The sequence below is a fragment of the Mytilus edulis genome, chromosome 3, assembly GCF_963676685.1.
Source record: "Mytilus edulis chromosome 3, xbMytEdul2.2, whole genome shotgun sequence".
NCBI classification, from domain to species: domain Eukaryota; kingdom Metazoa; phylum Mollusca; class Bivalvia; order Mytilida; family Mytilidae; genus Mytilus; species Mytilus edulis.
The window spans coordinates 4795839-4818036 of NC_092346.1; the positions used below are offsets into that span (position 1 = coordinate 4795839).

Sequence of the window (22198 nt, forward strand, 5' to 3'; positions counted from 1 at the left end):
ATGAGTGTTAAATTCCTTTTAGTTTCAATACTGAGGGGGGATAGGAGGGGTCCTGGTCCCGAAATCCCGGGCTTAAAAACACGAAATCTCTAAATTCCTGGCTTAAAAATACGAAATCCTGAGGCCCCGAAATCCAAAAAAAAGAATTCCCGGATCCCGAAAGGGTAAATCCCGAAATCCCAAGCTTAAAAACACCCGATCCCGGAGTCCTGATAAAGGTCCTATCCCCCTCAACACTGGTCTGGGCAACATTCATTGATTAGGGAGAAAAAATAATTTGATGGATACTTGATTTAGAATTTTGAAAAATTCTGCTTACAACATTATTTCATTTGTAGAATGACGAATTGTCAACATCATAGGTCACCTATACTTAAAAGTCTCAAAAAATAGTTTCCTTAATACATTGTTGAATCCACAGAAATATTATTTACCTAGTACACATTATTCTTAAAAGTGAACAGTTTGTACACATAAACATGATAAAGCAGTTACACTAACAGTATGACAAACAACAACAAATACAAACGTCACTCAAAACATTTCAGTTTGAAACATATTAAAAGTATCATGCTTGTTTCAAGCTAGAACTAGCTATGCAAAATTGAAAAAAATTATAAGGATTATACATATAATCGATGTCATGAATGTAAAAGGAATCTCTATCCTAATTATCATACATGTGCCATTCTTTTTCCAGTTACAATAAAAGTAGAGGATGCAAATAAAAGTAGAGGATGCAAACTTACTTTTATACTTAGTAACTTGCATGAAATATCAGACATACACAAAATTGACACAAAATGTTTTAAACAACAATACGATTATGGAAGCACAAGGGAAAGTGAAAAACAGCACACTATAAACCAATTAATTGTTTAAGAACACCCAAAGCTTATCACTAGAGAGAGATAATTGTTTTTTGTTAGAGGTTAATTAAATTTTCCAAGATTTGTACAGTTTCATAATTCATAGTAGTTGGTATTTATTAGTTAGAACGTCAGGGATTTATAGCTTTAAAAAGGTGTGTCTGTTAAGACTCTATTACGGTAAAGAGTGCACCTTGTCTAGAACATGTCTGAATTTTCTTTTGTTTTGATGATACTACAAATATTTTCATGAAAAGTTAAAGTATTTAAGGTGAGTAAGATAACAAAGTACATGTACTATTATTTCATATCTGTGGATGGCAGTTTCTTTGAGAATCAAATTCTGTAGGAAAAAATCTGTATTGCATTCTAAGTACATGTTGTATTTCAAAATCAATATTTTATCTTATGAATTTATTAATTCACCATAGCATGCATGCTTGTTTTCAGATAGTACAAGCTGTCCAAAATTCTCATATTCATATTTTGTGATTATTGTACACAAATAAATGCACTTTTGTAAGAAGAAGGAAAACTTGTTTTTCCACAAAGTTTTCAATACAGTCTTATAGTTAACTGAGTTATCTCCCATTATAAAGCTATTTTTATAAATTTTGAATCAATCAAAATATTTTTGTGATAAATGTACTGCCATACAATAAAATCAAATGAATCTAGTAATATAAGTCTGATAAATAAATTGCATATCTGCCTCACAATTTACATGAACAAGCCACATCTAATTTACAGTATTATTTAAGGCTTATTATTTTCACATACACTCACAGACTCAGATGTTTATTCTTAAATGCAATAAAATAAATGCATCTCCCAAAAAGACTATTAAGTCTCAGGCAGTGATAGTTAAAGAAATGATGTGTCAAAAATAAAATACAGTGGACACATAGAAATGTCTTGCCAACATAATTAACCATAATGACTGAATATCTTAAAAATCTGTAGGATAAAAGTTGAATCAAGTTTAAAAGAAATATAGATTTAAGCACTGCATTGAGGGTAATATTATATTTCTCAACTCAAGACCATTTTCAATTTAAATGTATTTAGAATTGAACTATCAAGAGTAGAGAAATATCATATTGCACAATATTATGTGGTGATATTTAAATATATTCATGTATGCTCACTATATCTTCAATTGTCAATGCTCTGCAAAAAGACATACATGGTGGGTCTCATTGGGGTCTAAGCGTGAAGCGGGATTGCCGATATTTTGTAAGCGTGACACATGAAAATCAAATTATTGTTTCTGGAAAATGGGAAATGAGGTCAAGTGGGACCCGAGAAATGACAAGAAAATGAGAATTGCTTACGTACATAGTGTAAGCAGGATACGGGAATCTGACAAAATAGTAAGCGGGATCCAGGATCAGAGCCCTTAAATGAGACCCCCTACATGTTCTTTCTAATTGACCTCAATAGGCATGGTAGTTTTTTTTTCATGATATCTCAATGGTAAATTCTGAGGCAAAGCAAGAAAATTTGAAGTCATAATTGAATTTCCGTCAATCAACAAATGAAATTAAACAAGCCACACGTTGAGATTAATAATGAAATAATAAATCAGACTGTTATCATGGTTATAGCATCAGTATAGTTACAGAACAACTTACAATGATTCTAAACAGCAACTACAGATTAAGCATGAAGGTTTAACCCAATATAGATTGATTGATTCATTGATTGTTTGTCCATCTGCAAATATTGCATGCATATTTATCAACTAATACAACAGACAGGTAGAAAATTTTGAGTGCCATAACCATAGTTACTGAAATATATTAGATGGAGACCACACACCATCATGACCATAAGGCATATGCACTCAAAATTCAATGAAATATGAACTAATCAATGAACATTTATTATAAAAATAAGGAGATGAGGTATGCTTATGGTATAATTCCAATTTTTTCTCGTTTACCGTGTTACTACAGGCTTTATGTAAGATGAAGTGGTGTAAAGCTATAATAAGTATATCAATCAACCTACATAATACATATAAATATTTATTTACCCTCATTTCATAATGTTCATAATTCATTTTTTTGTTCAAATTCAAGTCAGTCACAAGATTTATTACACATTTGGCACCTTAGTTTTGTTTTATAAGTTTCACCAATTACATTGAATCATGATCAAAGAATAGCATGACTAGATCAAATTCAAATGTACATTGGATCTATAGTGCTACTACATGTACTAGTTAACACATCTGTCTTTAAGAAAAACAAACACATTTTCAAGTCACTAATTGAACTATTTCTTTCATAAAAAGCAAATGGGGAACATTCCAGCAATTGGAAATAGAAATATTTTTAGTTATGTTAAAATAAGTGCAGATAAAAATCTTACCATCAAATTCTACCATTTTTTTATCAATTTTAAATACATGAAATAAAATTTGAAAAATAAAACAGATACATGTATATATAGAGTGGTGTTACAATTTTTTTGTACTTCAAAATATGAGATTATGTCAAATCTTCTATTAAGATTACACTTTAAACTTAATTTGTCTTAAACAAGTTAAAAAATAGTCAAGAGTGGCAAAACATTACAATTACTGTTAAAAATGTAAGAAATGTATACATTTTTATACCTGTTCAGATGTAAAAAAAAAATATGCAAGAAATGCATAGATTTTATATCATTGGTTATTCAGAAACAGCATAAATAAAAACTTCATAAGAACAGATTGTTGTACATAATGAAAAATGAAAATTTCTTCCTAATGTATATTTGAGGCTATGTATCAACATCAGGTCGGAAGACTTGTGAAAGTTTCCGTGTGTGGAGTCTTGCTGATATACAATGGAAGTTCTGACAAGTACTCAGCAATTGTTCTATAACTGTCCAACGATTTGTCGCAAAGTCAAGTTTACATACAATGTTATAGCGACATATTCTGGTTAATCGCCTATATTCTACAGTCCCACAACAATAAAGAGCACCGTTTACCATACTTAGTCCTACATTGTACATCTCGTCTGGTAAATCTGGACCCTGACGCCACTGATTGTCCGATATATTAAATATTTCAACTGATTTCAGAGCTTCTCTACTTATTGTTTGTGAGGCATGTGAGTAAATCTGGCCTCCTGCTACGTAAATCTCACCATGCACTAAACATGCACCAAATTTAAATCGTGGAGTTGGCATTCCTGCTCTTGAAATCCAGTTTCCTTTCGTTGGGTGGTACATTACGACTAGATTATGAGCACCAACACCAGTTCTGCCACCTAACAGAAATATATACTCATCATATACAACTGAACATAAGTCTACAAGTGTTGTAGGTAACATACCCTGATAACTCCATCGATTCTTCTCAATGTCATAAACTTCAATAATTTCTGTTGGATGTTGGTTCTCTGTAACTCCACCAAAACAGTAGATTTTCTTGCCTAAGCTTGCCAAAGTAAAGTTTGACTTCGGGAACAGCATTGGTGCCATGGATAGCCATTTGTTGTGATCATTGTCATAGCAATAGAAGTCTTTTCTAACAATTCTCTCCTCTAAATCATCAAAAGAATCGTCAGAATCGAAATGTTCTGAGGGAAAGTCATGATAAATGTAGTTACCTCCCCCTGAGTATAACATTCCTTGTTCTGTAACAACACACGATAAATCTTCTACTTCATAATCTCCTAGGCGTTTGGCAGTTGGATAATCTTCCATATAAAATGTTTCTCTAGTTAATGGATTGTAACAATTGATAGAAGTGTTCCTGCGACCATGATCAGTCCCTCCTACAAAAAGTAGGCAGTGCTCGGGTTTAATCATTCCAGACCTCAAGGCCAAACTGAAGTTGTGTTTCCCACAATAAAGTTCAGGATTACTTTCTAATTTAATCAAACTTTCTAGAAGATTAATACAAGTGTCAGAATCCTGAATATATTTATTGTTCATGACATTGTCTTTCAAATACTTTACAGACAGGAGTCCAAGTCTAATATGGGGCAGCAAACCACCAATAAAAGATCGTCGATCCTCTTCTTTCTCGGAAATCCATGTCATAACTGCTTCAAACACAATTTCTTCACGTTCAACATTTAATTCATCACTTGATATCAAATCTTCTACTTTATCTAACGATAGACATAAAAATTCTTCTCCACGACAAACTTCTGTAAAATTCTTCTCAATATGTTCTCTAGCCTTTAATCGTAGACTATCACAATTATGAATATGTGCAAAATTGAATATACCTATACAGTTAGAATTGTCAACTTGTGTTTCTAAAAATTTGGCACAAGCTCTTTGCACTGGTAAAATCTGAAACAGGGAAGCAGCTCCTAATAGATTCTGTACATTATCCTGGTGAATATTTATGGAACCAGTATAAGAATAGTCAACAATGAAACTAACAGATTCAAAATCAATTTCATGTAACTCAATATGTGATTGTTTACTTTCATTTAAATCTAATGTAAACATGGCCTTGAAATATGGACTAGCAGCAGCCAAAACAACCTTGTGACAAGACAACGATTGACCTTGAACACAAAGAGTGATATCCTTCAGCAAATCATCTTCATACAGTAAGTTCATTTCCTTCAGAAAATTCCCAGCATGCATTTCATTTTGGAACATAACAGATCCAACATTTTCATATTGTAGCTGGCATTCAATGTCGTCCCTTTCAGAGGTGGACGATTGACCACTGATACTGGTATCCATGATGTACAACTAACTCATGCCTTTTGTTCTTATTTTCTATAGATATTCATCTTCTTATTCTGAAATATAAAAGAAACTGTTTTATTTACAACTTTTTAAAATCTTTCATTGAAATTAAAGTTTATATATATCTCATCATGACTCATGTTAAAAACTTTTCAGCTGGGCCAAAAAACACCAATAAAAGATTTTTATCTTCTTCTTTCTCTAGATGTTAAATCCATGTCATAACTGCTACAAAAACAATCTTTTCAAATTAAAGTTAAAACTTTACATTTTGAAAGGAATTTCATCCTTGCCAAAGTATAATTTAAGGAAATTTATTCAGAAAAATTAGCATGATCTATAGGTTCAATGCTAATCCTTTGCTGAGGACCAATTGGAGGAACCCTTATAACCAACCAAAAATGAATTAAAGCTATTTGAATTATATTCAAGGGTGTTCCATATCATGCAATCTGTTTACAAGTTTTAATTGGTTGATATAAAGAGATCATATCTTCAATCAGTTTTAATATAAATGCTTTTAATGCTTCAATATATGAACCTATTTTTGTGTCATTATTAAACAGCCTGAGGCAGACATTATTGTGTCATAACCCACAAACATTATACATTTATTTACTGGCTATGTTAGGACAATAGCAAATGTGTTGTCCTTTAGACAATAACTATTTAACGTAATCATCACAGCTACCACTATCATCCCTGACATTCACACTAATAAGCTTTTCTAAGGTTTTTTTAAAAGTCCTATCAAATTTATCAAGAGCATTATCATGTAACTATTTTGTATCTTTTATTACTCTTTAAAAAAATACTTTTAGCCAATTGTTTAGTATATTTATATTATTATCATAAGCAGATCCAGAGAGATTTTCGAGGGGACAATTTAAAAAAAAAGAATTTAATTATGTAATAGTTTCATGGTGTTCCGGAAGTTCAAATATCTCTTGTCAAGAAACATCGAGATACAAATGTAGATTATATATTGACATCATGAATACTATAATATGGTATTAAAGTATGTCATATATACTGCTTGCTTGTTTGTTTTAATTGTAGGCAAATAAACAAACAAATATTTTATTTGCCAATAATAGCGCACAAAATGAGCAAGTATTTTCAAACATAATATAAAAGAAAATGATAAATAGGTTAAACAAAGTACATAATATGATAAATTTTTATCTAATTGATTTACATTAAATTTTAAGGTTTAACTGAAATAAGAAAGTTGAAATAATAAAGATATTTAATGAACTACATGCAAATGACATGTAACTACAATGAACTATATGAGCATAAGATTACTGATTTGGATTACCCTCTTTCAATATAGAATATTAATTATCATAACTACTTGAGGGAAGAAATCCCATCACAACAGAATAATATAGGATTAAACGCCTTTTTAAAGGAATTTATTGGTGTATAAACTCGACCAATTCACTTCACTCACAAACAAATAAAAGTTTATTATATGTTTGAGAATGTCTTGGTCCAGTTTATACATGCACCAATAAATTCCTTTAAAAACATTGAAAAGGGCGTTTAATCCTTATAATTTTTTTAAATTGGAGAAAAGGAATATGTTTCCACACTCGTAACGTCTATCACACGGAAATTGGATATATGTGTCATTGAATAGGCCTGGCACCTAAATACATTTGTTGGTTAATGCAAAAATATGTACTCAATAAAATTTGTTATCTGATAAAAAAATAACTACAAAAACTTTTATTGTCATTTAAACGAATGTTTTTGTGTTTATTATCTAATTTTAAATTAACAATTAACGTGCAGTGAAAATAAATTTTGTTAACGTTGATGTTATTAATGTCGCCATCTTGTTTACATTGGTTACAAAAAGAAGTTGTCAATGTTGTCTATCAAAAAATAAACAACGTCAAGATCAACTACCGCTCAAATCAACATATTCCCATATATCAGTCAGGGGACTTACTTAAATGAGTGATTTTCTAAATCACTGATTCAAGTAACATTATTTTCAGAAAGGTTAGAAGTAAAAGTTGTCTTTCTTTAATAATCACCTATTTAAGTAGTACAAATTAATCACTAGAAGAAGTGATTTAATTTTATTGTAGCTTTAGATATAGAATACTGATGATCCAGGGACTAATTATGTTCTAAAATGATCAGAACCAACATCTGTGTTGATAGGATGACCAGGTCATTTGAGGTGATGACCTTGTACTGAATCTAGGATGATGACATAAAAAATCACTTGTTTAAGTATCATACCTCAATTTCCTTCTCAAAAATCACTTCTTGAAGTATCATTATTTTGATAACCCCACTAATTGCAACACCCCCGAACAGTAGAATTTCTATCTCGAACAGTAGAATTTTATTACATAACCTGAAAGATGAAACCTTGAACTTTACAGGAAAAACACTCCCACTGCTGGGAAAAATCTTTAAAGAAAGTATCAATTCATTACGTAAAGCCGTTATTATAGCATTTTTTCAACTAAAATAGAATTTGCAGCTAAATGATAGCATCAAAGGCATAAACCTTGCTACTTAAAAGAAGCAAAAAGTTCATTTTTTCAATTTTACTAATTAAAAGATATTATTTAATCTAGAAATGATCTATGTGTTTAAAATTTTGATAAAACTACAAAATCACAATTTTTGACAAAACTTCGAATTTGCTACTCAAATAGGTGATTTAAAAATCACTTATTTCAGTAAGTCCCCTGACTGTATGCAAATCATATAAGAATAATACCTATATATACTGTAAATTCAGAAGTTATTGCAATGTTTTAATTATTGCAAAAAATGCCACAGGGTAATAATAGAAATATTTTATGTGAATTAAACAGGATTTTTCTCACTATAGCAAAAATTAAAATCACATTTTAGTCTCAAAAGAAAAATCACAATAATAAACTGCAGTAATAATAAAAATCCCAAAATCGCAATTATAAACTGCAATAGTTTCTGAATTTACAGTAATGTATCCAACAAACTAGCAAAACATTTAGAATTTTTTGGCAACATTCAATAACTTATTATATTTTGAATTGAAGTACATGTACATTTGTAAGTAAGTAAGTAAATGACTTTATTTAAAGAGGGTGACTCAATTAGCTTTCGCTAATCTACCTTGAGGCCCTCAAGCTTGCTTGTAATTACATTAAAACCCCATCATAACATGCAAAGAATATTTATCTCTTTTACTCAGTAGCCATTACATAGGGGGATATAGGACCTTTATCAGGACTCCGGGATCGGGTGTTTTTAAGCTCTGGATTTCGATGCACACTACTTTTTTTGGGAATGAAGTGTTATTGCAAATTTTGACTGCATGAACACATATCTGTTTTAAACAAAATGTCTAAAGACTAAATCATTAAATAATAATAAAAGGGGGAGGGGTTCATTTTAAAAATTATGGTCATCAAAACCATAATCTTCGATTTTTACCTTCTGTTTTTTGTTAGGTCATGATGTATTTTCTCACTCCTTATAATAAATCTTGATGTTAAATGCTTATTACAAGTAAGTTTTTGAGTTGACATTTCATCCTGTTGTCATCCAACAGTTTGTACAGAGTTGTCTCCCTTTTGAATAAATTTTTATTTCCGGAACTTTGTTGCAGGTGCACTGAAAGTGAAAGTTGCAAATATCCCTCCTGGTTAGCTTAAATTTCACTGTATATGTCATAGCTACACAACCAATTAATATGCATAGTTAAAAATATCTAAAGAACTGCAAAGGGTTCGAAATTGAGTGACTTATTTTTTGTGATCTTTTGTCAGTCTGCCAGTCGACCGGCATCACGTTTTCCCACAGTAAATCCCGTTGTTTTCAGTACATTTAAAGAAAAAACAATTTACATAAAGTCAGATTAGATATGATTACAAATAAATATACCCCGCTTATACCATGGCTTTGAAAAATGGGGGGTATACTGTTTTACCTCTGTTTGTCCATCTATACATCCATCAAACGGTCAGCCCGTCCTTCGGCGTTGGTACCTCGAATGACCAAATAACACTGTTATTATCCGAATAACACTTGTAATGGCTGGATAACACTTTGAATTTCAATATTAACACATATTGGTGACTTTTAAACTTTGATTATTAAATTATTATATATTATCGATGTATTTTATAACTTAAAAATGATTTACAAAAAGCAGAAAAGTTCATAAAAAACTTTTTAAATTTGGTGTGCACATCGAAAATGGGCGTGATTGGACCTGATACCAGAAATCACAATGGCCACCATGTTCGATGTACACACTAAATAATAAATTTAAAATGATCTTAATGAAATTATCTGCGATTTGTAAATCATTTTTTAGTTATAAAATACATTGATTATATATTATTATTTAATAATCAATGTTTAAAATTCACTAACATGTGCTAACATTCAAATTTCAAGTGTTATTCGGTCATTACAAGTGTTATTCAGATAATAACAGTGTTATCCGTTCATTCATGTTACCCGCCTGTCCGTCTGTCCCATGAATATTTTCGTTGCTTTTTTCTCAGGGTCTACAATACAAGGATTTCTGAAAATTTGGTTTCAGGGTTTATTTATGTCAGGTTTACCGTGTAATGCGTTTTCAGATTCATCACTTTCCAAATTCCTGTTTACCAAACACTTGCATCATTTTACACATGATAGCAAAGTTGAAAATATCATCACATTTTTCTCATGAACTACAATACAAGCATTTATGAAATTTAGTTTCAGAGTTTATACAAGTCAGCTATACCGTGTGATGCATTTCAGATTCATCACCCAACAACTTCCTGTTTAAAGAACACTTTTACACTATTTAAATTATTCCCTTGCAGCGGGGGTATCATCAATGAGTAGTAGCAATGAGCGCTGCAAAGGAGCAGAAATATAAATTCCAATACAAGCACAAATTATACAAAACACAAAATTCAATATAGATTGGTACAATATTGATAAAGTTATTAACATTGATATAGAATAGCATAGGAAGGGAACATGAAAACAGGTGCATGTAACAATGAAATATTTTTCAAGTAAAGTGCTTCATTCTAAGTATTCAACAATTTTAACTTTTCATTCTTTAAGTTGCATATTAATGTATATAATTGATCATATATATAATGATCTTCAGAGGACATTAACCATATAAATTTTTCATCGCATTTTAGCTGGCTAAAAATAGAACATAGGGGTAAAATGTAGATTTGGGCTAATATCTCTGAAACCAAAGCCTTTAGAGTAAATTTCACATGGGTAAAATTGTTTATCAGGCTAAGATCTTTCTGTCCTGAAATTTTCAGACGAATTGGACTACCCGTTGTTGAGTTGCTGCCCCTGAATTGGTACTTTTAAAGAAATTCTGCAGTTTTTGGTTATTATCTTGAATATTATTATAGATACTAAGAGATAAACTGTAAACAACAGTAATGTTCAGCAAAGTTAGATTTACAAATAAATCAACATGGCCAAAATCGTCAATTGACCCCTTAAGGAGTTATTGTCCTTGTGTCCATGTAGTGTCTTTCTACAGACTATAACCTTGTGGATTATACTTTAAAAAATATCAGCTAAGCCTGTTTTACCACATTAAATTTTTTGTTCAGTGTAAAAATATTTTTGATAAAAGATGTTTTTGTTATATTTTCAGCAGTAGAATGAGTACAGACATATCTCAGTATATTATCCCCAATGACACAGGGGTCTGTCTGTTGGACTGTATCACAGCCTTTGAGGGTCTGACACCAAAAGAAAGACTGTATGCTCATTACATAGCACAGGCATCATGGTATGGTGGACTCATAGTTCTGGTCCAGGTAAAGTAATCTGTGAACATGGGTCTGTCTAGAAAGGATTGCATTCATTGTAAAATTTACCTCCATTGTTGGGTGGACTTATTAAAATTTCCTGGTCCAGGTATTATAATCTGTCAACATAGTTCTGCCAAAGAGGGGAATTTCTCCATTGTAAAACTTTGACACCAAGTGAACCAATAACACATGCACAAGTCCAAACCAATAAAGAATTGTGCCTTGGGTATTGTTATGTGATGACTGAATAAAAGTGAGGAATGTTATTTGTCAGTTTTGTTACTCGAGAAATGCTGACTTCTTGATTAGATATAAACATATAACATACAACATATTTTATTTTCAAAATAAGATCCCCCAGGCATCCAGGTTTGTGGGGTGAGGTTGGATGCACATACACAGAATATAATCTTTACAACATACATATTAATTTTACACAACATTCACATATTTTAAACCTAAAATATTGATATACAATGATACAGGCTATTATACATGTTATATGTTGAATGAATATAGTATTTATGAGATAAATGTCCTCTCAGTTGATATTGCAGTTGTCTTTATTTTATTTTTAATGTTTTTGCAGGAAATGTCAATAAATGTATCTGTCTTCAGCCTACCATCTGAGCACTCATTATTTTATATTTTTATTTAACAGACATCTCCAGAATCTCCTGGCATCTTTATTTTACTGCAGAAGATATTCAGAGCACAGCCAATCAGTGAGGTGAAATCTCTGGCACTAAAACAAGGGATAACAGAGGAGGAATGGCAGGTATAAACCTATAAGGGGTTTATTGATTCATGGGTCTATTAGTCTGATTTAAAGATTTTTCCTCGTATTTGGATTTTTATTCAAGAGGGTTTGAAGTTTTGAAAGTATAGTTTTCTGCATCTAAGAGAAGACATTTGTATATTTACATCTAGTTGCCATATTGGTCTAGTGGTATTGTTGGGGTAAACAGTATTGAATTATAGAAATGCTCTTGCTTTATAATATATGTTATAACCTTAAATTATGAATGGGGAACAACAATCTTCACAAATCATAAATAGACCTCCAATAAAACTTGTTATGGATTTCTTTCTGATTTTCTGTAATGAAATTGTTCAGGAAATTCAAATAACAAACTAATTGAACATCTTAACCTGAAGTAGAAGGTCTGGTGGCAAGATTTATCTATTAGACAAATATAGACATATCCTGTTCAAAGAGCAAGAAAATAGAAATGAAAAAGTTAAACTTTAGTTTGATATCAATTTATAAAGAACAAGACGATGGAAACAAAAATGAAACAAATCATACTTGGTATTACTGAAGACTTTGACTAGATATCAATACTATTTACAACCCATTAAAACAATTAATGATATCTATTTCTAGTAAATAAGAAGATGTGGAATTAGTGCCAATGAGACCAAAGGCCAAAGTACGGCCTTCAACAGAGAGCCTTGGCCCGCACTGAACGGCAAGCTATCAAGGTCCCCAAAATGACTAGTGTATAACAATTCAAACAGGAAAACAAATTGTATATAGATATAAAAAGATGAGGTATGAGAAAACTCTCCATCCAAGTCACAATTTTTTTAAGTAAAATAATCTAAAAAAGGTTGAGAAACGAGTTACATTTATGAACATGACTTTATATTTCAGGCCATAATGATATACAGTGCTGCTTTCCATGCTGTGTGACTTTATATTTCAGGCCATAATGATATACAGTGCTGCTTTCCATGCCAACTCAGGAAACTACAAATCATTTGGAGATACCAAGTTTATTCCTAATGTGCCTAAAGTATGTATTGTAAATGAAGTCGTCTTTCTTTGCTTCAAATTTGGTTGACTAGAAATTATCTTACTATCTAGATGATGAAGTACAGTTATTTATATAAACTTACTCTGTTTGAATACAATTTTGATATGTAAAACATTAATGTGGCTTGAACTAAATCTACATTCTCAAAGTATAAAAATCATTGTAAATTTTGTTCATTATATTGATAAGTTAAAAATAATCTATTTATTAGTGGATTTAGTGAATGCATGTACATATTTGTTCAAGTTAACCACATCACCTGTATTGGGTTTGCTCATTTTGTGAAGACTGTAAGGTTGTCCATTGTTGCTTATATCCACATCATCTCCTTATTTTGATATTGTAAGCAGAATTTGTCAAAAACAGAATCAATTATACACAAACGATGTGTTTCCATCTTTATATCAAGACAGGGGTCAATGATACTTCTCATATATAAAGGCTGTTCCAGATTTAAATGCATGAGTTGATGAGCGACATTTTTAAGACCAAAACCACCTATAATATAAAATTTTCATTTTACTATTTAATTCTAAAAGAAAATGCAGCTTCACACAATAAAGTTGAGTGCCTTCCTTCCATCTTGCATTTAAATCTGAAACCATGACAACAGCCCTAAGCATTATGTGATAATGTGTGAGATTAATATATTATTTGTTTTTATCTCTTTACAGGACAAATTTGAATCCTTGATATTGTGCTGTAAAGCAGCAGTTGATGATCCTAAAGGTATAAAGGCATTATGGGATAGTGTGTCAGACCGAATGTTTTCATTGGTTACTAGACAGAAAGAATTAGGTTTGGGAGAAAAGGTCAGTATGGTCAGCTTTCTGGAATTTATTTATGCTGTGGTGTCATAATTGGTTTTGAAAATATTTTAGGGGTTGATGACATATTCAGTACAGAATTGACAGGTTTGATAAAAAAAAGATTAATGTCAAATTATCCACGAACTTAAAAGATCATTCTTTGAATTACATATTTTTCTAAGAATTGTACCAGCAATGAAAGGAATTTTTATACCTCACTGAGGGGCATTATGGTTTTTCAGTCTGTGCATCCATTCATTGGACACATTCTTGTTGATAATGAAGTTGAATAAAAAAAAAAATGTTAGGATTCAATACAGTATGGTAAAGAAAAAGCATACAGTTTATAAGTTTCAATATTTTGGATTGAAGTTAATACAACATGTGTATTATAACTTGTTAATAGTTTAAATATATTTCTGAATCAAATTTCTACTAATTTTTCAACTTTTATTTGTTTTCCTAATATAGCATTTTATAACTTTGAAATTGATATTTTCTTGTATTAAATACAAGGTACATAAATGTCTCTTGCTTATCCATGTGAAATGTACCAGGTCAGAAACAAATTCCTCTTTCTGATTTAAGGGAACCACAACCTATTTTTCAAGTAACTGCAATCTAGACGATGCAAAGCTGTGTCAAGAATTTATGGATAGCAAAGTAAGTACTTTATACTTTAGTATTTGATTGACACAATTTGTCCATCTATAGGGCTTGGGTTTGAACTTTTGAATAATTTAACTTATTTGCTTTCCTTTAGGCTACTTTAATTGATTTTAGTGTGAGGTCTTCATTCCACCAAATTTTGTACAGTGGAAGTTTTGAAAGAAAAAGTAATATTTCTGCAAATTCTCATGATAATAACACATTCATGCTTATGGTAATTTATATTCAAGAAGAAATATAAAAAATTCTTAGGTTAAAATTAGTACAGACATCTAGACAAGAAATTGGAACTTTAACATGCTAATTTTTAAAAAAAAAATGGTATAATTGTCCTATATGATGATTTTAAACTAAGACATAATTGGTATACATCACTTCTATATTTTTAAACTTGTAAGTTTATTGTACTCAGATAACTGGAAAAACTTTTTTTTCTCAATTTTTTTAGCTCACCTGGCCCGAAGGGCCAAGTGAGCTATTCCCATCACTTTGCGTCCGGCGTCCGTCGTCGGCGTCCGTCGTCGTCCGTCGTCCGTCGTCGTCCGTCGTCCGTCGTCGTTAACTTTTACAAAAATCTTCTCCTCTGAAACTACTGGGCCAAATCAAACCAAACTTGGCCACAATCATCATTGGGGTATCTAGTTTAAAAAATGTGTGGCGTGACCCGGTCAACCAACCAAGATGGCCGCCACGGCTAAAAATAGAACATAGGGGTAAAATGCAGTTTTTGGCTTATAACTCAAAAACCAAAGCATTTAGAGCAAATCTGACATTGGGTAAAAATGTTTATCAGGTCAAGATCTATCTGCCCTGAAATTTTCAGATGAATCGGTCAATCGGTTGTTGGGTTGCTGCCCCTGAATTGGTAATTTTGAGGAAATTTTGCTGTTTTTGGTTATTATCTTGAATATTATTATAGATAGAGGTAAACTGTAAACAGCAATAATGTTCAGCAAAGTAAGATCTACAAATAAGTCAACATGACCAAAATAGTCAATTGACCCGTTTAGGAGTTATTGCCCTTTATAGTCAATTTTTAACCATTTTTCGTTAATTAAAGTAATCTTTTACAAAAATCTTCTCCTCTGAAACTACTGGGCCAAATTAATCCAAACTTGGCCACAATCATCTTTGGGGTATCTAGTTTAAAAAATGTGTGGCATGACCTGGTCAACCAACCAAGATGGCCGCCACGGCTAAAAATAGAACAAAGGGGTAAAATGCAGTTTTTGGCTTATAACTCAAAAACCAAAGCATTTTGAGGAAATCTGACAGGGATAAAAATGTTTATCAGGTCAAGATCTATCTGCCCTGAAATTTTCAGATGAATCGGTCAATCGGTTGTTGGGTTGCTGCCCCTGAATTGGTAATTTTGAGGAAATTTTGCTGTTTTTGGTTATTATCTTGAATATTATTATAGATAGAGATAAACTGTAAACAGCAATAATGTTCAGCAAAGTAAGATCTACAAATAAGTCAACATGACCAAAATGGTCAGTTGACCCGTTTAGGAGTTATTGCCCTTTATAGTCAATTTTTAACCATTTTTCGTAAATTAAAGTAATCTTTTACAAAAATCTTCTCCTCTGAAACTACTGGGCCAAATTAATCCAAACTTGGCCACAATCATCTTTGGGGTATCTAGTTTAAAAAATGTGTGGCATGACCTGGTCAACCAACCAAGATGGCCGCCACCGCTTTAAATAGAACATAGGGGTGAAATGCAGTTTTTGGCTTATAACTCAAAAACCAAAGCATTTTGAGGAAATCTGACATGGAATAAAATGTTTATCAGGTCAAGATCTATCTGCCCTGAAATTTTCAGATGAATCGGTCAATCGGTTGTTGGGTTGCTGCCCCTGAATTGGTAATTTTGAGGAAATTTTGCTGTTTTTGGTTATTATCTTGAATATTATTATAGATAGAGATAAACTGTAAACAGCAATAATGTTCAGCAAAGTAAGATCTACAAATAAGTCAACATGACCAAAATGGTCAGTTGACCCGTTTAGGAGTTATTGCCCTTTATAGTCAATTTTTAACCATTTTTCGTAAATTAAAGTAATCTTTTACAAAAATCTTCTCCTCTGAAACTACTGGGCCAAATTAATCCAAACTTGGCCACAATCATCTTTGGGGTATCTAGTTTAAAAAATGTGTGGCATGACCTGGTCAACCAACCAAGATGGCCGCCACGGCTAAAAATAGAACAAAGGGGTAAAATGCAGTTTTTGGCTTATAACTCAAAAACCAAAGCATTTTGAGGAAATCTGACATGGGATAAAAATGTTTATCAGGTCAAGATCTATCTGCCCTGAAATTTTCAGATGAATCGGTCAATCGGTTGTTGGGTTGCTGCCCCTGAATTGGTAATTTTGAGGAAATTTTGCTGTTTTTGGTTATTATCTTGAATATTATTATAGATAGAGATAAACTGTAAACAGCAATAATGTTCAGCAAAGTAAGATCTACAAATAAGTCAACATGACCAAAATGGTCAGTTGACCCGTTTAGGAGTTATTGCCCTTTATAGTCAATTTTTAACCATTTTTCGTAAATTAAAGTAATCTTTTACAAAAATCTTCTCCTCTGAAACTACTGGGCCAAATTAATCCAAACTTGGCCACAATCATCTTTGGGGTATCTAGTTTAAAAAATGTGTGGCATGACCTGGTCAACCAACCAAGATGGCCGCCACCGCTTAAAATAGAACATAGGGGTGAAATGCAGTTTTTGGCTTATAACTCAAAAACCAAAGCATTTTGAGGAAATCTGACATGGAATAAAAATGTTTATCAGGTCAAGATCTATCTGCCCTGAAATTTTCAGATGAATCGGTCAATCGGTTGTTGGGTTGCTGCCCCTGAGTTGGTAATTTTGAGGAAATTTTGCTGTTTTTGGTTATTATCTTGAATATTATTATAGATAGAGATAAATTGTAAACAGCAATAATGTTCAGCAAAGTAAGATCTACAAATAAGTCAACATGACCAAAATGGTCAGTTGACCCGTTTAGGAGTTATTGCCCTTTATAGTCAATTTTTAACCATTTTTCGTAAATTAAAGTAATCTTTTACAAAAATCTTCTCCTCTGAAACTACTGGGCCAAATTAATCCAAACTTGGCCACAATCATCTTTGGGGTATCTAGTTTAAAAAATGTGTGGCATGACCTGGTCAACCAACCAAGATGGCCGCCACGGCTAAAAATAGAACAAAGGGGTAAAATGCAGTTTTTGGCTTATAACTCAAAAACCAAAGCATTTTGAGGAAATCTGACATGGGATAAAAATGTTTATCAGGTCAAGATCTATCTGCCCTGAAATTTTCAGATGAATCGGTCAATCGGTTGTTGGGTTGCTGCCCCTGAATTGGTAATTTTGAGGAAATTTTGCTGTTTTTGGTTATTATCTTGAATATTATTATAGATAGAGATAAACTGTAAACAGCAATAATGTTCAGCAAAGTAAGATCTACAAATAAGTCAACATGACCAAAATGGTCAGTTGACCCGTTTAGGAGTTATTGCCCTTTATAGTCAATTTTTAACCATTTTTCGTAAATTAAAGTAATCTTTTACAAAAATCTTCTCCTCTGAAACTACTGGGCCAAATTAATCCAAACTTGGCCACAATCATCTTTGGGGTATCTAGTTTAAAAAATGTGTGGCATGACCTGGTCAACCAACCAAGATGGCCGCCACCGCTTAAAATAGAACATAGGGGTGAAATGCAGTTTTTGGCTTATAACTCAAAAACCAAAGCATTTTGAGGAAATCTGACATGGAATAAAAATGTTTATCAGGTCAAGATCTATCTGCCCTGAAATTTTCAGATGAATCGGTCAATCGGTTGTTGGGTTGCTGCCCCTGAGTTGGTAATTTTGAGGAAATTTTGCTGTTTTTGGTTATTATCTTGAATATTATTATAGATAGAGATAAATTGTAAACAGCAATAATGTTCAGCAAAGTAAGATCTACAAATAAGTCAACATGACCAAAATGGTCAGTTGACCCCTTAAGGAGTTATTGCCCTTTATAGTCAATTTTTAACAATTTTCATTAATTTGGTAAATTTATGTAAATTTTTACCAAATATAGTTCTCTGTTACTAATGGGCAAAGTTCATTATAGATATAGTTGTAAGAAGCAAAATCGTTCAGTAAAGAAAGAACTTCAAACACATCACCATCACCAAAATACAATTTTGTCATGAATCCATTTGTGTCCTTTGTTTAATATGCACATAGACCAAGGTGAGCGACACAGGCTCTTTAGAGCCTCTAGTTATAGATAGAGATAAACTGTAAACAGCAATAATGTTCAGCAAAGTAAGATCTACAAATAAGTCAACATGACCAAAATGGTCAGTTGACCCGTTTAGGAGTTATTGCCCTTTATAGTCAATTTTTAACCATTTTTCGTTAATTAAAGTAATCTTTTACAAAAATCTTCTCCTCTGAAACTACTGGGCCAAATTAATCCAAACTTGGCCACAATCATCTTTGGGGTATCTAGTTTAAAAAATGTGTGGCGTGACCTGGTCAACCAACCAAGATGGCCGCCACGGCTAAAAATAGAACAAAGGGGTAAAATGCAGTTTTTGGCTTAAAACTCAAAAACCAAAGCATTTTGAGGAAATCTGACGGGATAAAAATGTTTATCAGGTCAAGATCTATCTGCCCTGAAATTTTCAGATGAATCAGTCAATCGGTTGTTGGGTTGCTGCCCCTGAATTGGTAATTTTGAGGAAATTTTGCTGTTTTTGGTTATTATCTTGAATATTATTATAGATAGAGATAAACTGTAAACAGCAATAATGTTCATCAAAGTAAGATCTACAAATAAGTCAACATGACCAAAATGGTCAGTTGACCCGTTTAGGAGTTATTGCCCTTTATAGTCAATTTTAACCATTTTTCATAAATTAAATTAATCTTTTACAAAAATCTTCTCTGAAACTACTGGGCCAAATTAATCCAAACTTGGCCACAATCATCTTTGGGGTATCTAGTTTAAAAAATGTGTGGCGTGACCTGGTCAACCAACCAAGATGGCCGCCACCGCTAAAAATAGAACATAGGGGTAAAATGCAGTTTTTGGCTTATAACTCAAAAACCAAAGCATTTTGAGGAAATCTGACATGGGATAAAAATGTTTATCAGGTCAAGATCTATCTGCCCTGAAATTTTCAGATGAATCGGTCAATCGGTTGTTGGGTTGCTGCCCCTGAATTGGTAATTTTGAGGAAATTTTGCTGTTTTTGGTTATGATCTTGAATATTATTATAGATAGAGATAAATTGTAAACAGCAATAATGTTCAGCAAAGTAAGATCTACAAATAAGTCAACATGACCAAAATGGTCAGTTGACCCCTTTAGGAGTTATTGCCCTTTATAGTCAATCTTTAACCATTTTTCATAAATCTAAGTAATCTTTTACAAAATCTCCACTGAAACTACTAGGCCACAATCATCTTTGGGGTATCTAGTTTGAAAAATGTGTCCGATGACCTAGCCATTCAACCAAGATGGCCGCCACGGCTAAAAATAGAACATAGGGGTAAAATGCAGTTTTTGGCTTATAACTATGAATTCAAAGCATCTAGAGCAAATCTGACAAGAAGTTAAATTGTTAATCAAGTCAATATCTATCTGCCCTGAATTTTTCAGATGAATTGGACAACTGGTTGTTGGGTTGCTGCCCTCCAATTGGTAATTTTTAAAGAAATTTTGCCGTTTTTGGTTATCTTGAATACTATTATAGATAGCGATAAACTGTAAACAGCAATAATGTTCAGCAAAGTAAGATCTACAAATAAGTCAACATGACCTTAATGGTCAATTGACCCCTTAAGGAGTTATTGCCCTTTATAGTCAATTTTTAACAATTTTCATTAATTTGGTAAATATATGTAAATTTTTACCAAATATAGTTCTCTGTTACTAATGGGCAAAGTTCATTATAGATATATTTGTAAGAAGCAAAATCGTTCAGTAAAGTAAGAACTTCAAACACATCACCATCACCAAAATACAATTTTGTCATGAATCCATTTGTGTCCTTTGTTTAATATGCACATAGACCAATTTGAGCGACACAGGCTCTATAGGTTGCATTTTTGTAAATATTGACAATGCAATTTCCCATAGGAACTCCTTTTACGGCTAAAACTGTACCACTTTTACTATGAAGTTTTGAAAAAAATCTTATCCTAGAATTGAAAGTTCATATGCACCACAATTTTTTTCAAAGGTCAAAATATAGGGCTGTGCGGCATATTTTCAACGTTTATATGCCCTGAACTTCTCTGAGTTTAAACTTACACTAATTTTCTTAACTACCCCTACCTCGAATGAAAGGTTACCACAGATTTCAATGTAAACAATATGCACGTGTTTATTTACTGGTAACATTCCCAAGTTCTGTCTCTGCGATATGGAACACAGAGAGCATAACTGGGAACCAGTATGTAAACAAAATGAATTTTCTATGAATATTCAATTACTCCCCAAAAGAGGCGTGTTTTGAGAAACAGCTGTATTTACAAAGTGCAACCTTTAGAGCCTCTAGTTCATAAATCTTAGTTATCTTTTACAAAAATCTTCTCCTCTGAAACCACTGGACCAAATTAAACCAAACTTGGCCACAATCATCATTCGGGTATCTAGTTTAAAAATTGTGTCCGGTGACCTGGCCAACTAACCAAGATGGCTGCCATGGCTAAAAATAGAACATAGGGGTAAAATGCAGTTTTTGGCTTATCACTCAAAAACCAAAGCATTTAGAGCAAATCTGACATGGGGGTAAAATTGTTTATCAGGTCAAGATCTATCTGCCCTGAATTTTTGAGATGAATCGGACAACCCGTTGATAGGTTGCTGCCCCTGAATTGGTAATTTTAAGGAAATTTTGCTGTTTTTGGTTATTATCTTGAATATTATTATAGATAGAGATAAATTGTAAACAGCAAAAATGTTCAGCAAAGTAAGATCTACAAATAAGTCAACATGACCAAAATGGTCTGTTGACCCCTTTAGGAGTTATTGACCTTTATAGTCAATTTTTAACCATTTTTCGTAAATCTTAGTTATCTTTTACAAAAATCTTCTCCTCTGAAACTAATGGGCCAAATTAAACCAAACTTGGCCACAATCATCATTCGGGTATCTAGTTTAAAAATTGTGTCCGATGACCCGCCCAACCAACCAAGATGGCCGCCATGGCTAAAAATAGAACATAGGGGTAAAATGCAGTTTTTGGCTTATCACTCAAAAACCAAAGCATTTAGAGCAAATCTGACATGTGGTAAAATTGTTTATCAGGTCAAGATCTATCTGCAACAACAAAAGAGAGTTTTTAACGACCTCAGCTGGCTATACAACCCTTGCACAATCAACTGAATTTTGCAGAAATCATTAATAGGATAGATTGCCCTTATATGATAATTTTTTATTACCTTTTTGGTTTTTTTTGGCAAAGGGGGAGCAGGGGGTTGCGCAACAACAAAACA

General features: G+C 32.3%; 2 protein-coding genes across 3 annotated transcripts in view; one reads left to right on the forward strand and one right to left on the reverse strand.

Moving 5' to 3' along the window:
- Nucleotides 1–2738: 2738 nt before the first annotated feature.
- On the reverse strand, nucleotides 2739–9175 carry LOC139515654 (kelch-like protein 3). 2 transcript variants are annotated; one of them, XM_071305280.1, is made up of 2 exons: nucleotides 9030–9175; nucleotides 2739–5632 (listed from the first exon to the last, which is right to left on the reverse strand). In XM_071305280.1, exon 2 carries the CDS (start codon nucleotides 5571–5573, stop codon nucleotides 3639–3641), a length of 1935 nt encoding a protein of 644 aa, XP_071161381.1. In that variant the 5' UTR covers nucleotides 5574–5632; nucleotides 9030–9175; the 3' UTR covers nucleotides 2739–3638. The 2 variants fall into 2 exon arrangements, with proteins under 2 accessions (XP_071161381.1, XP_071161382.1); XM_071305281.1 differs by having other exon boundaries at nucleotides 3622–5632; nucleotides 9103–9161.
- Nucleotides 9164–22198, forward strand: part of LOC139515653 (dipeptidyl peptidase 3-like) — a 36203-nt gene continuing 23168 nt past the window's right edge. The window contains exons 1-6 of the mRNA XM_071305279.1: nucleotides 9164–9240; nucleotides 11230–11395; nucleotides 12051–12167; nucleotides 13099–13188; nucleotides 13884–14021; nucleotides 14607–14681. Of these exons, the coding sequence (XP_071161380.1) occupies nucleotides 11237–11395; nucleotides 12051–12167; nucleotides 13099–13188; nucleotides 13884–14021; nucleotides 14607–14681 (579 nt within the window). The 5' untranslated portion in view covers nucleotides 9164–9240; nucleotides 11230–11236. The remainder of the gene's footprint in view (nucleotides 9241–11229; nucleotides 11396–12050; nucleotides 12168–13098; nucleotides 13189–13883; nucleotides 14022–14606; nucleotides 14682–22198) is intronic.

What these genes read in the sequence shown, in the direction of transcription:
- LOC139515654 (XM_071305280.1), bottom strand. Translation starts at nt 5,573, where the DNA reads ATGGATACCAGTATCAGTGGTCAATCGTCCACCTCTGAAAGGGACGAC.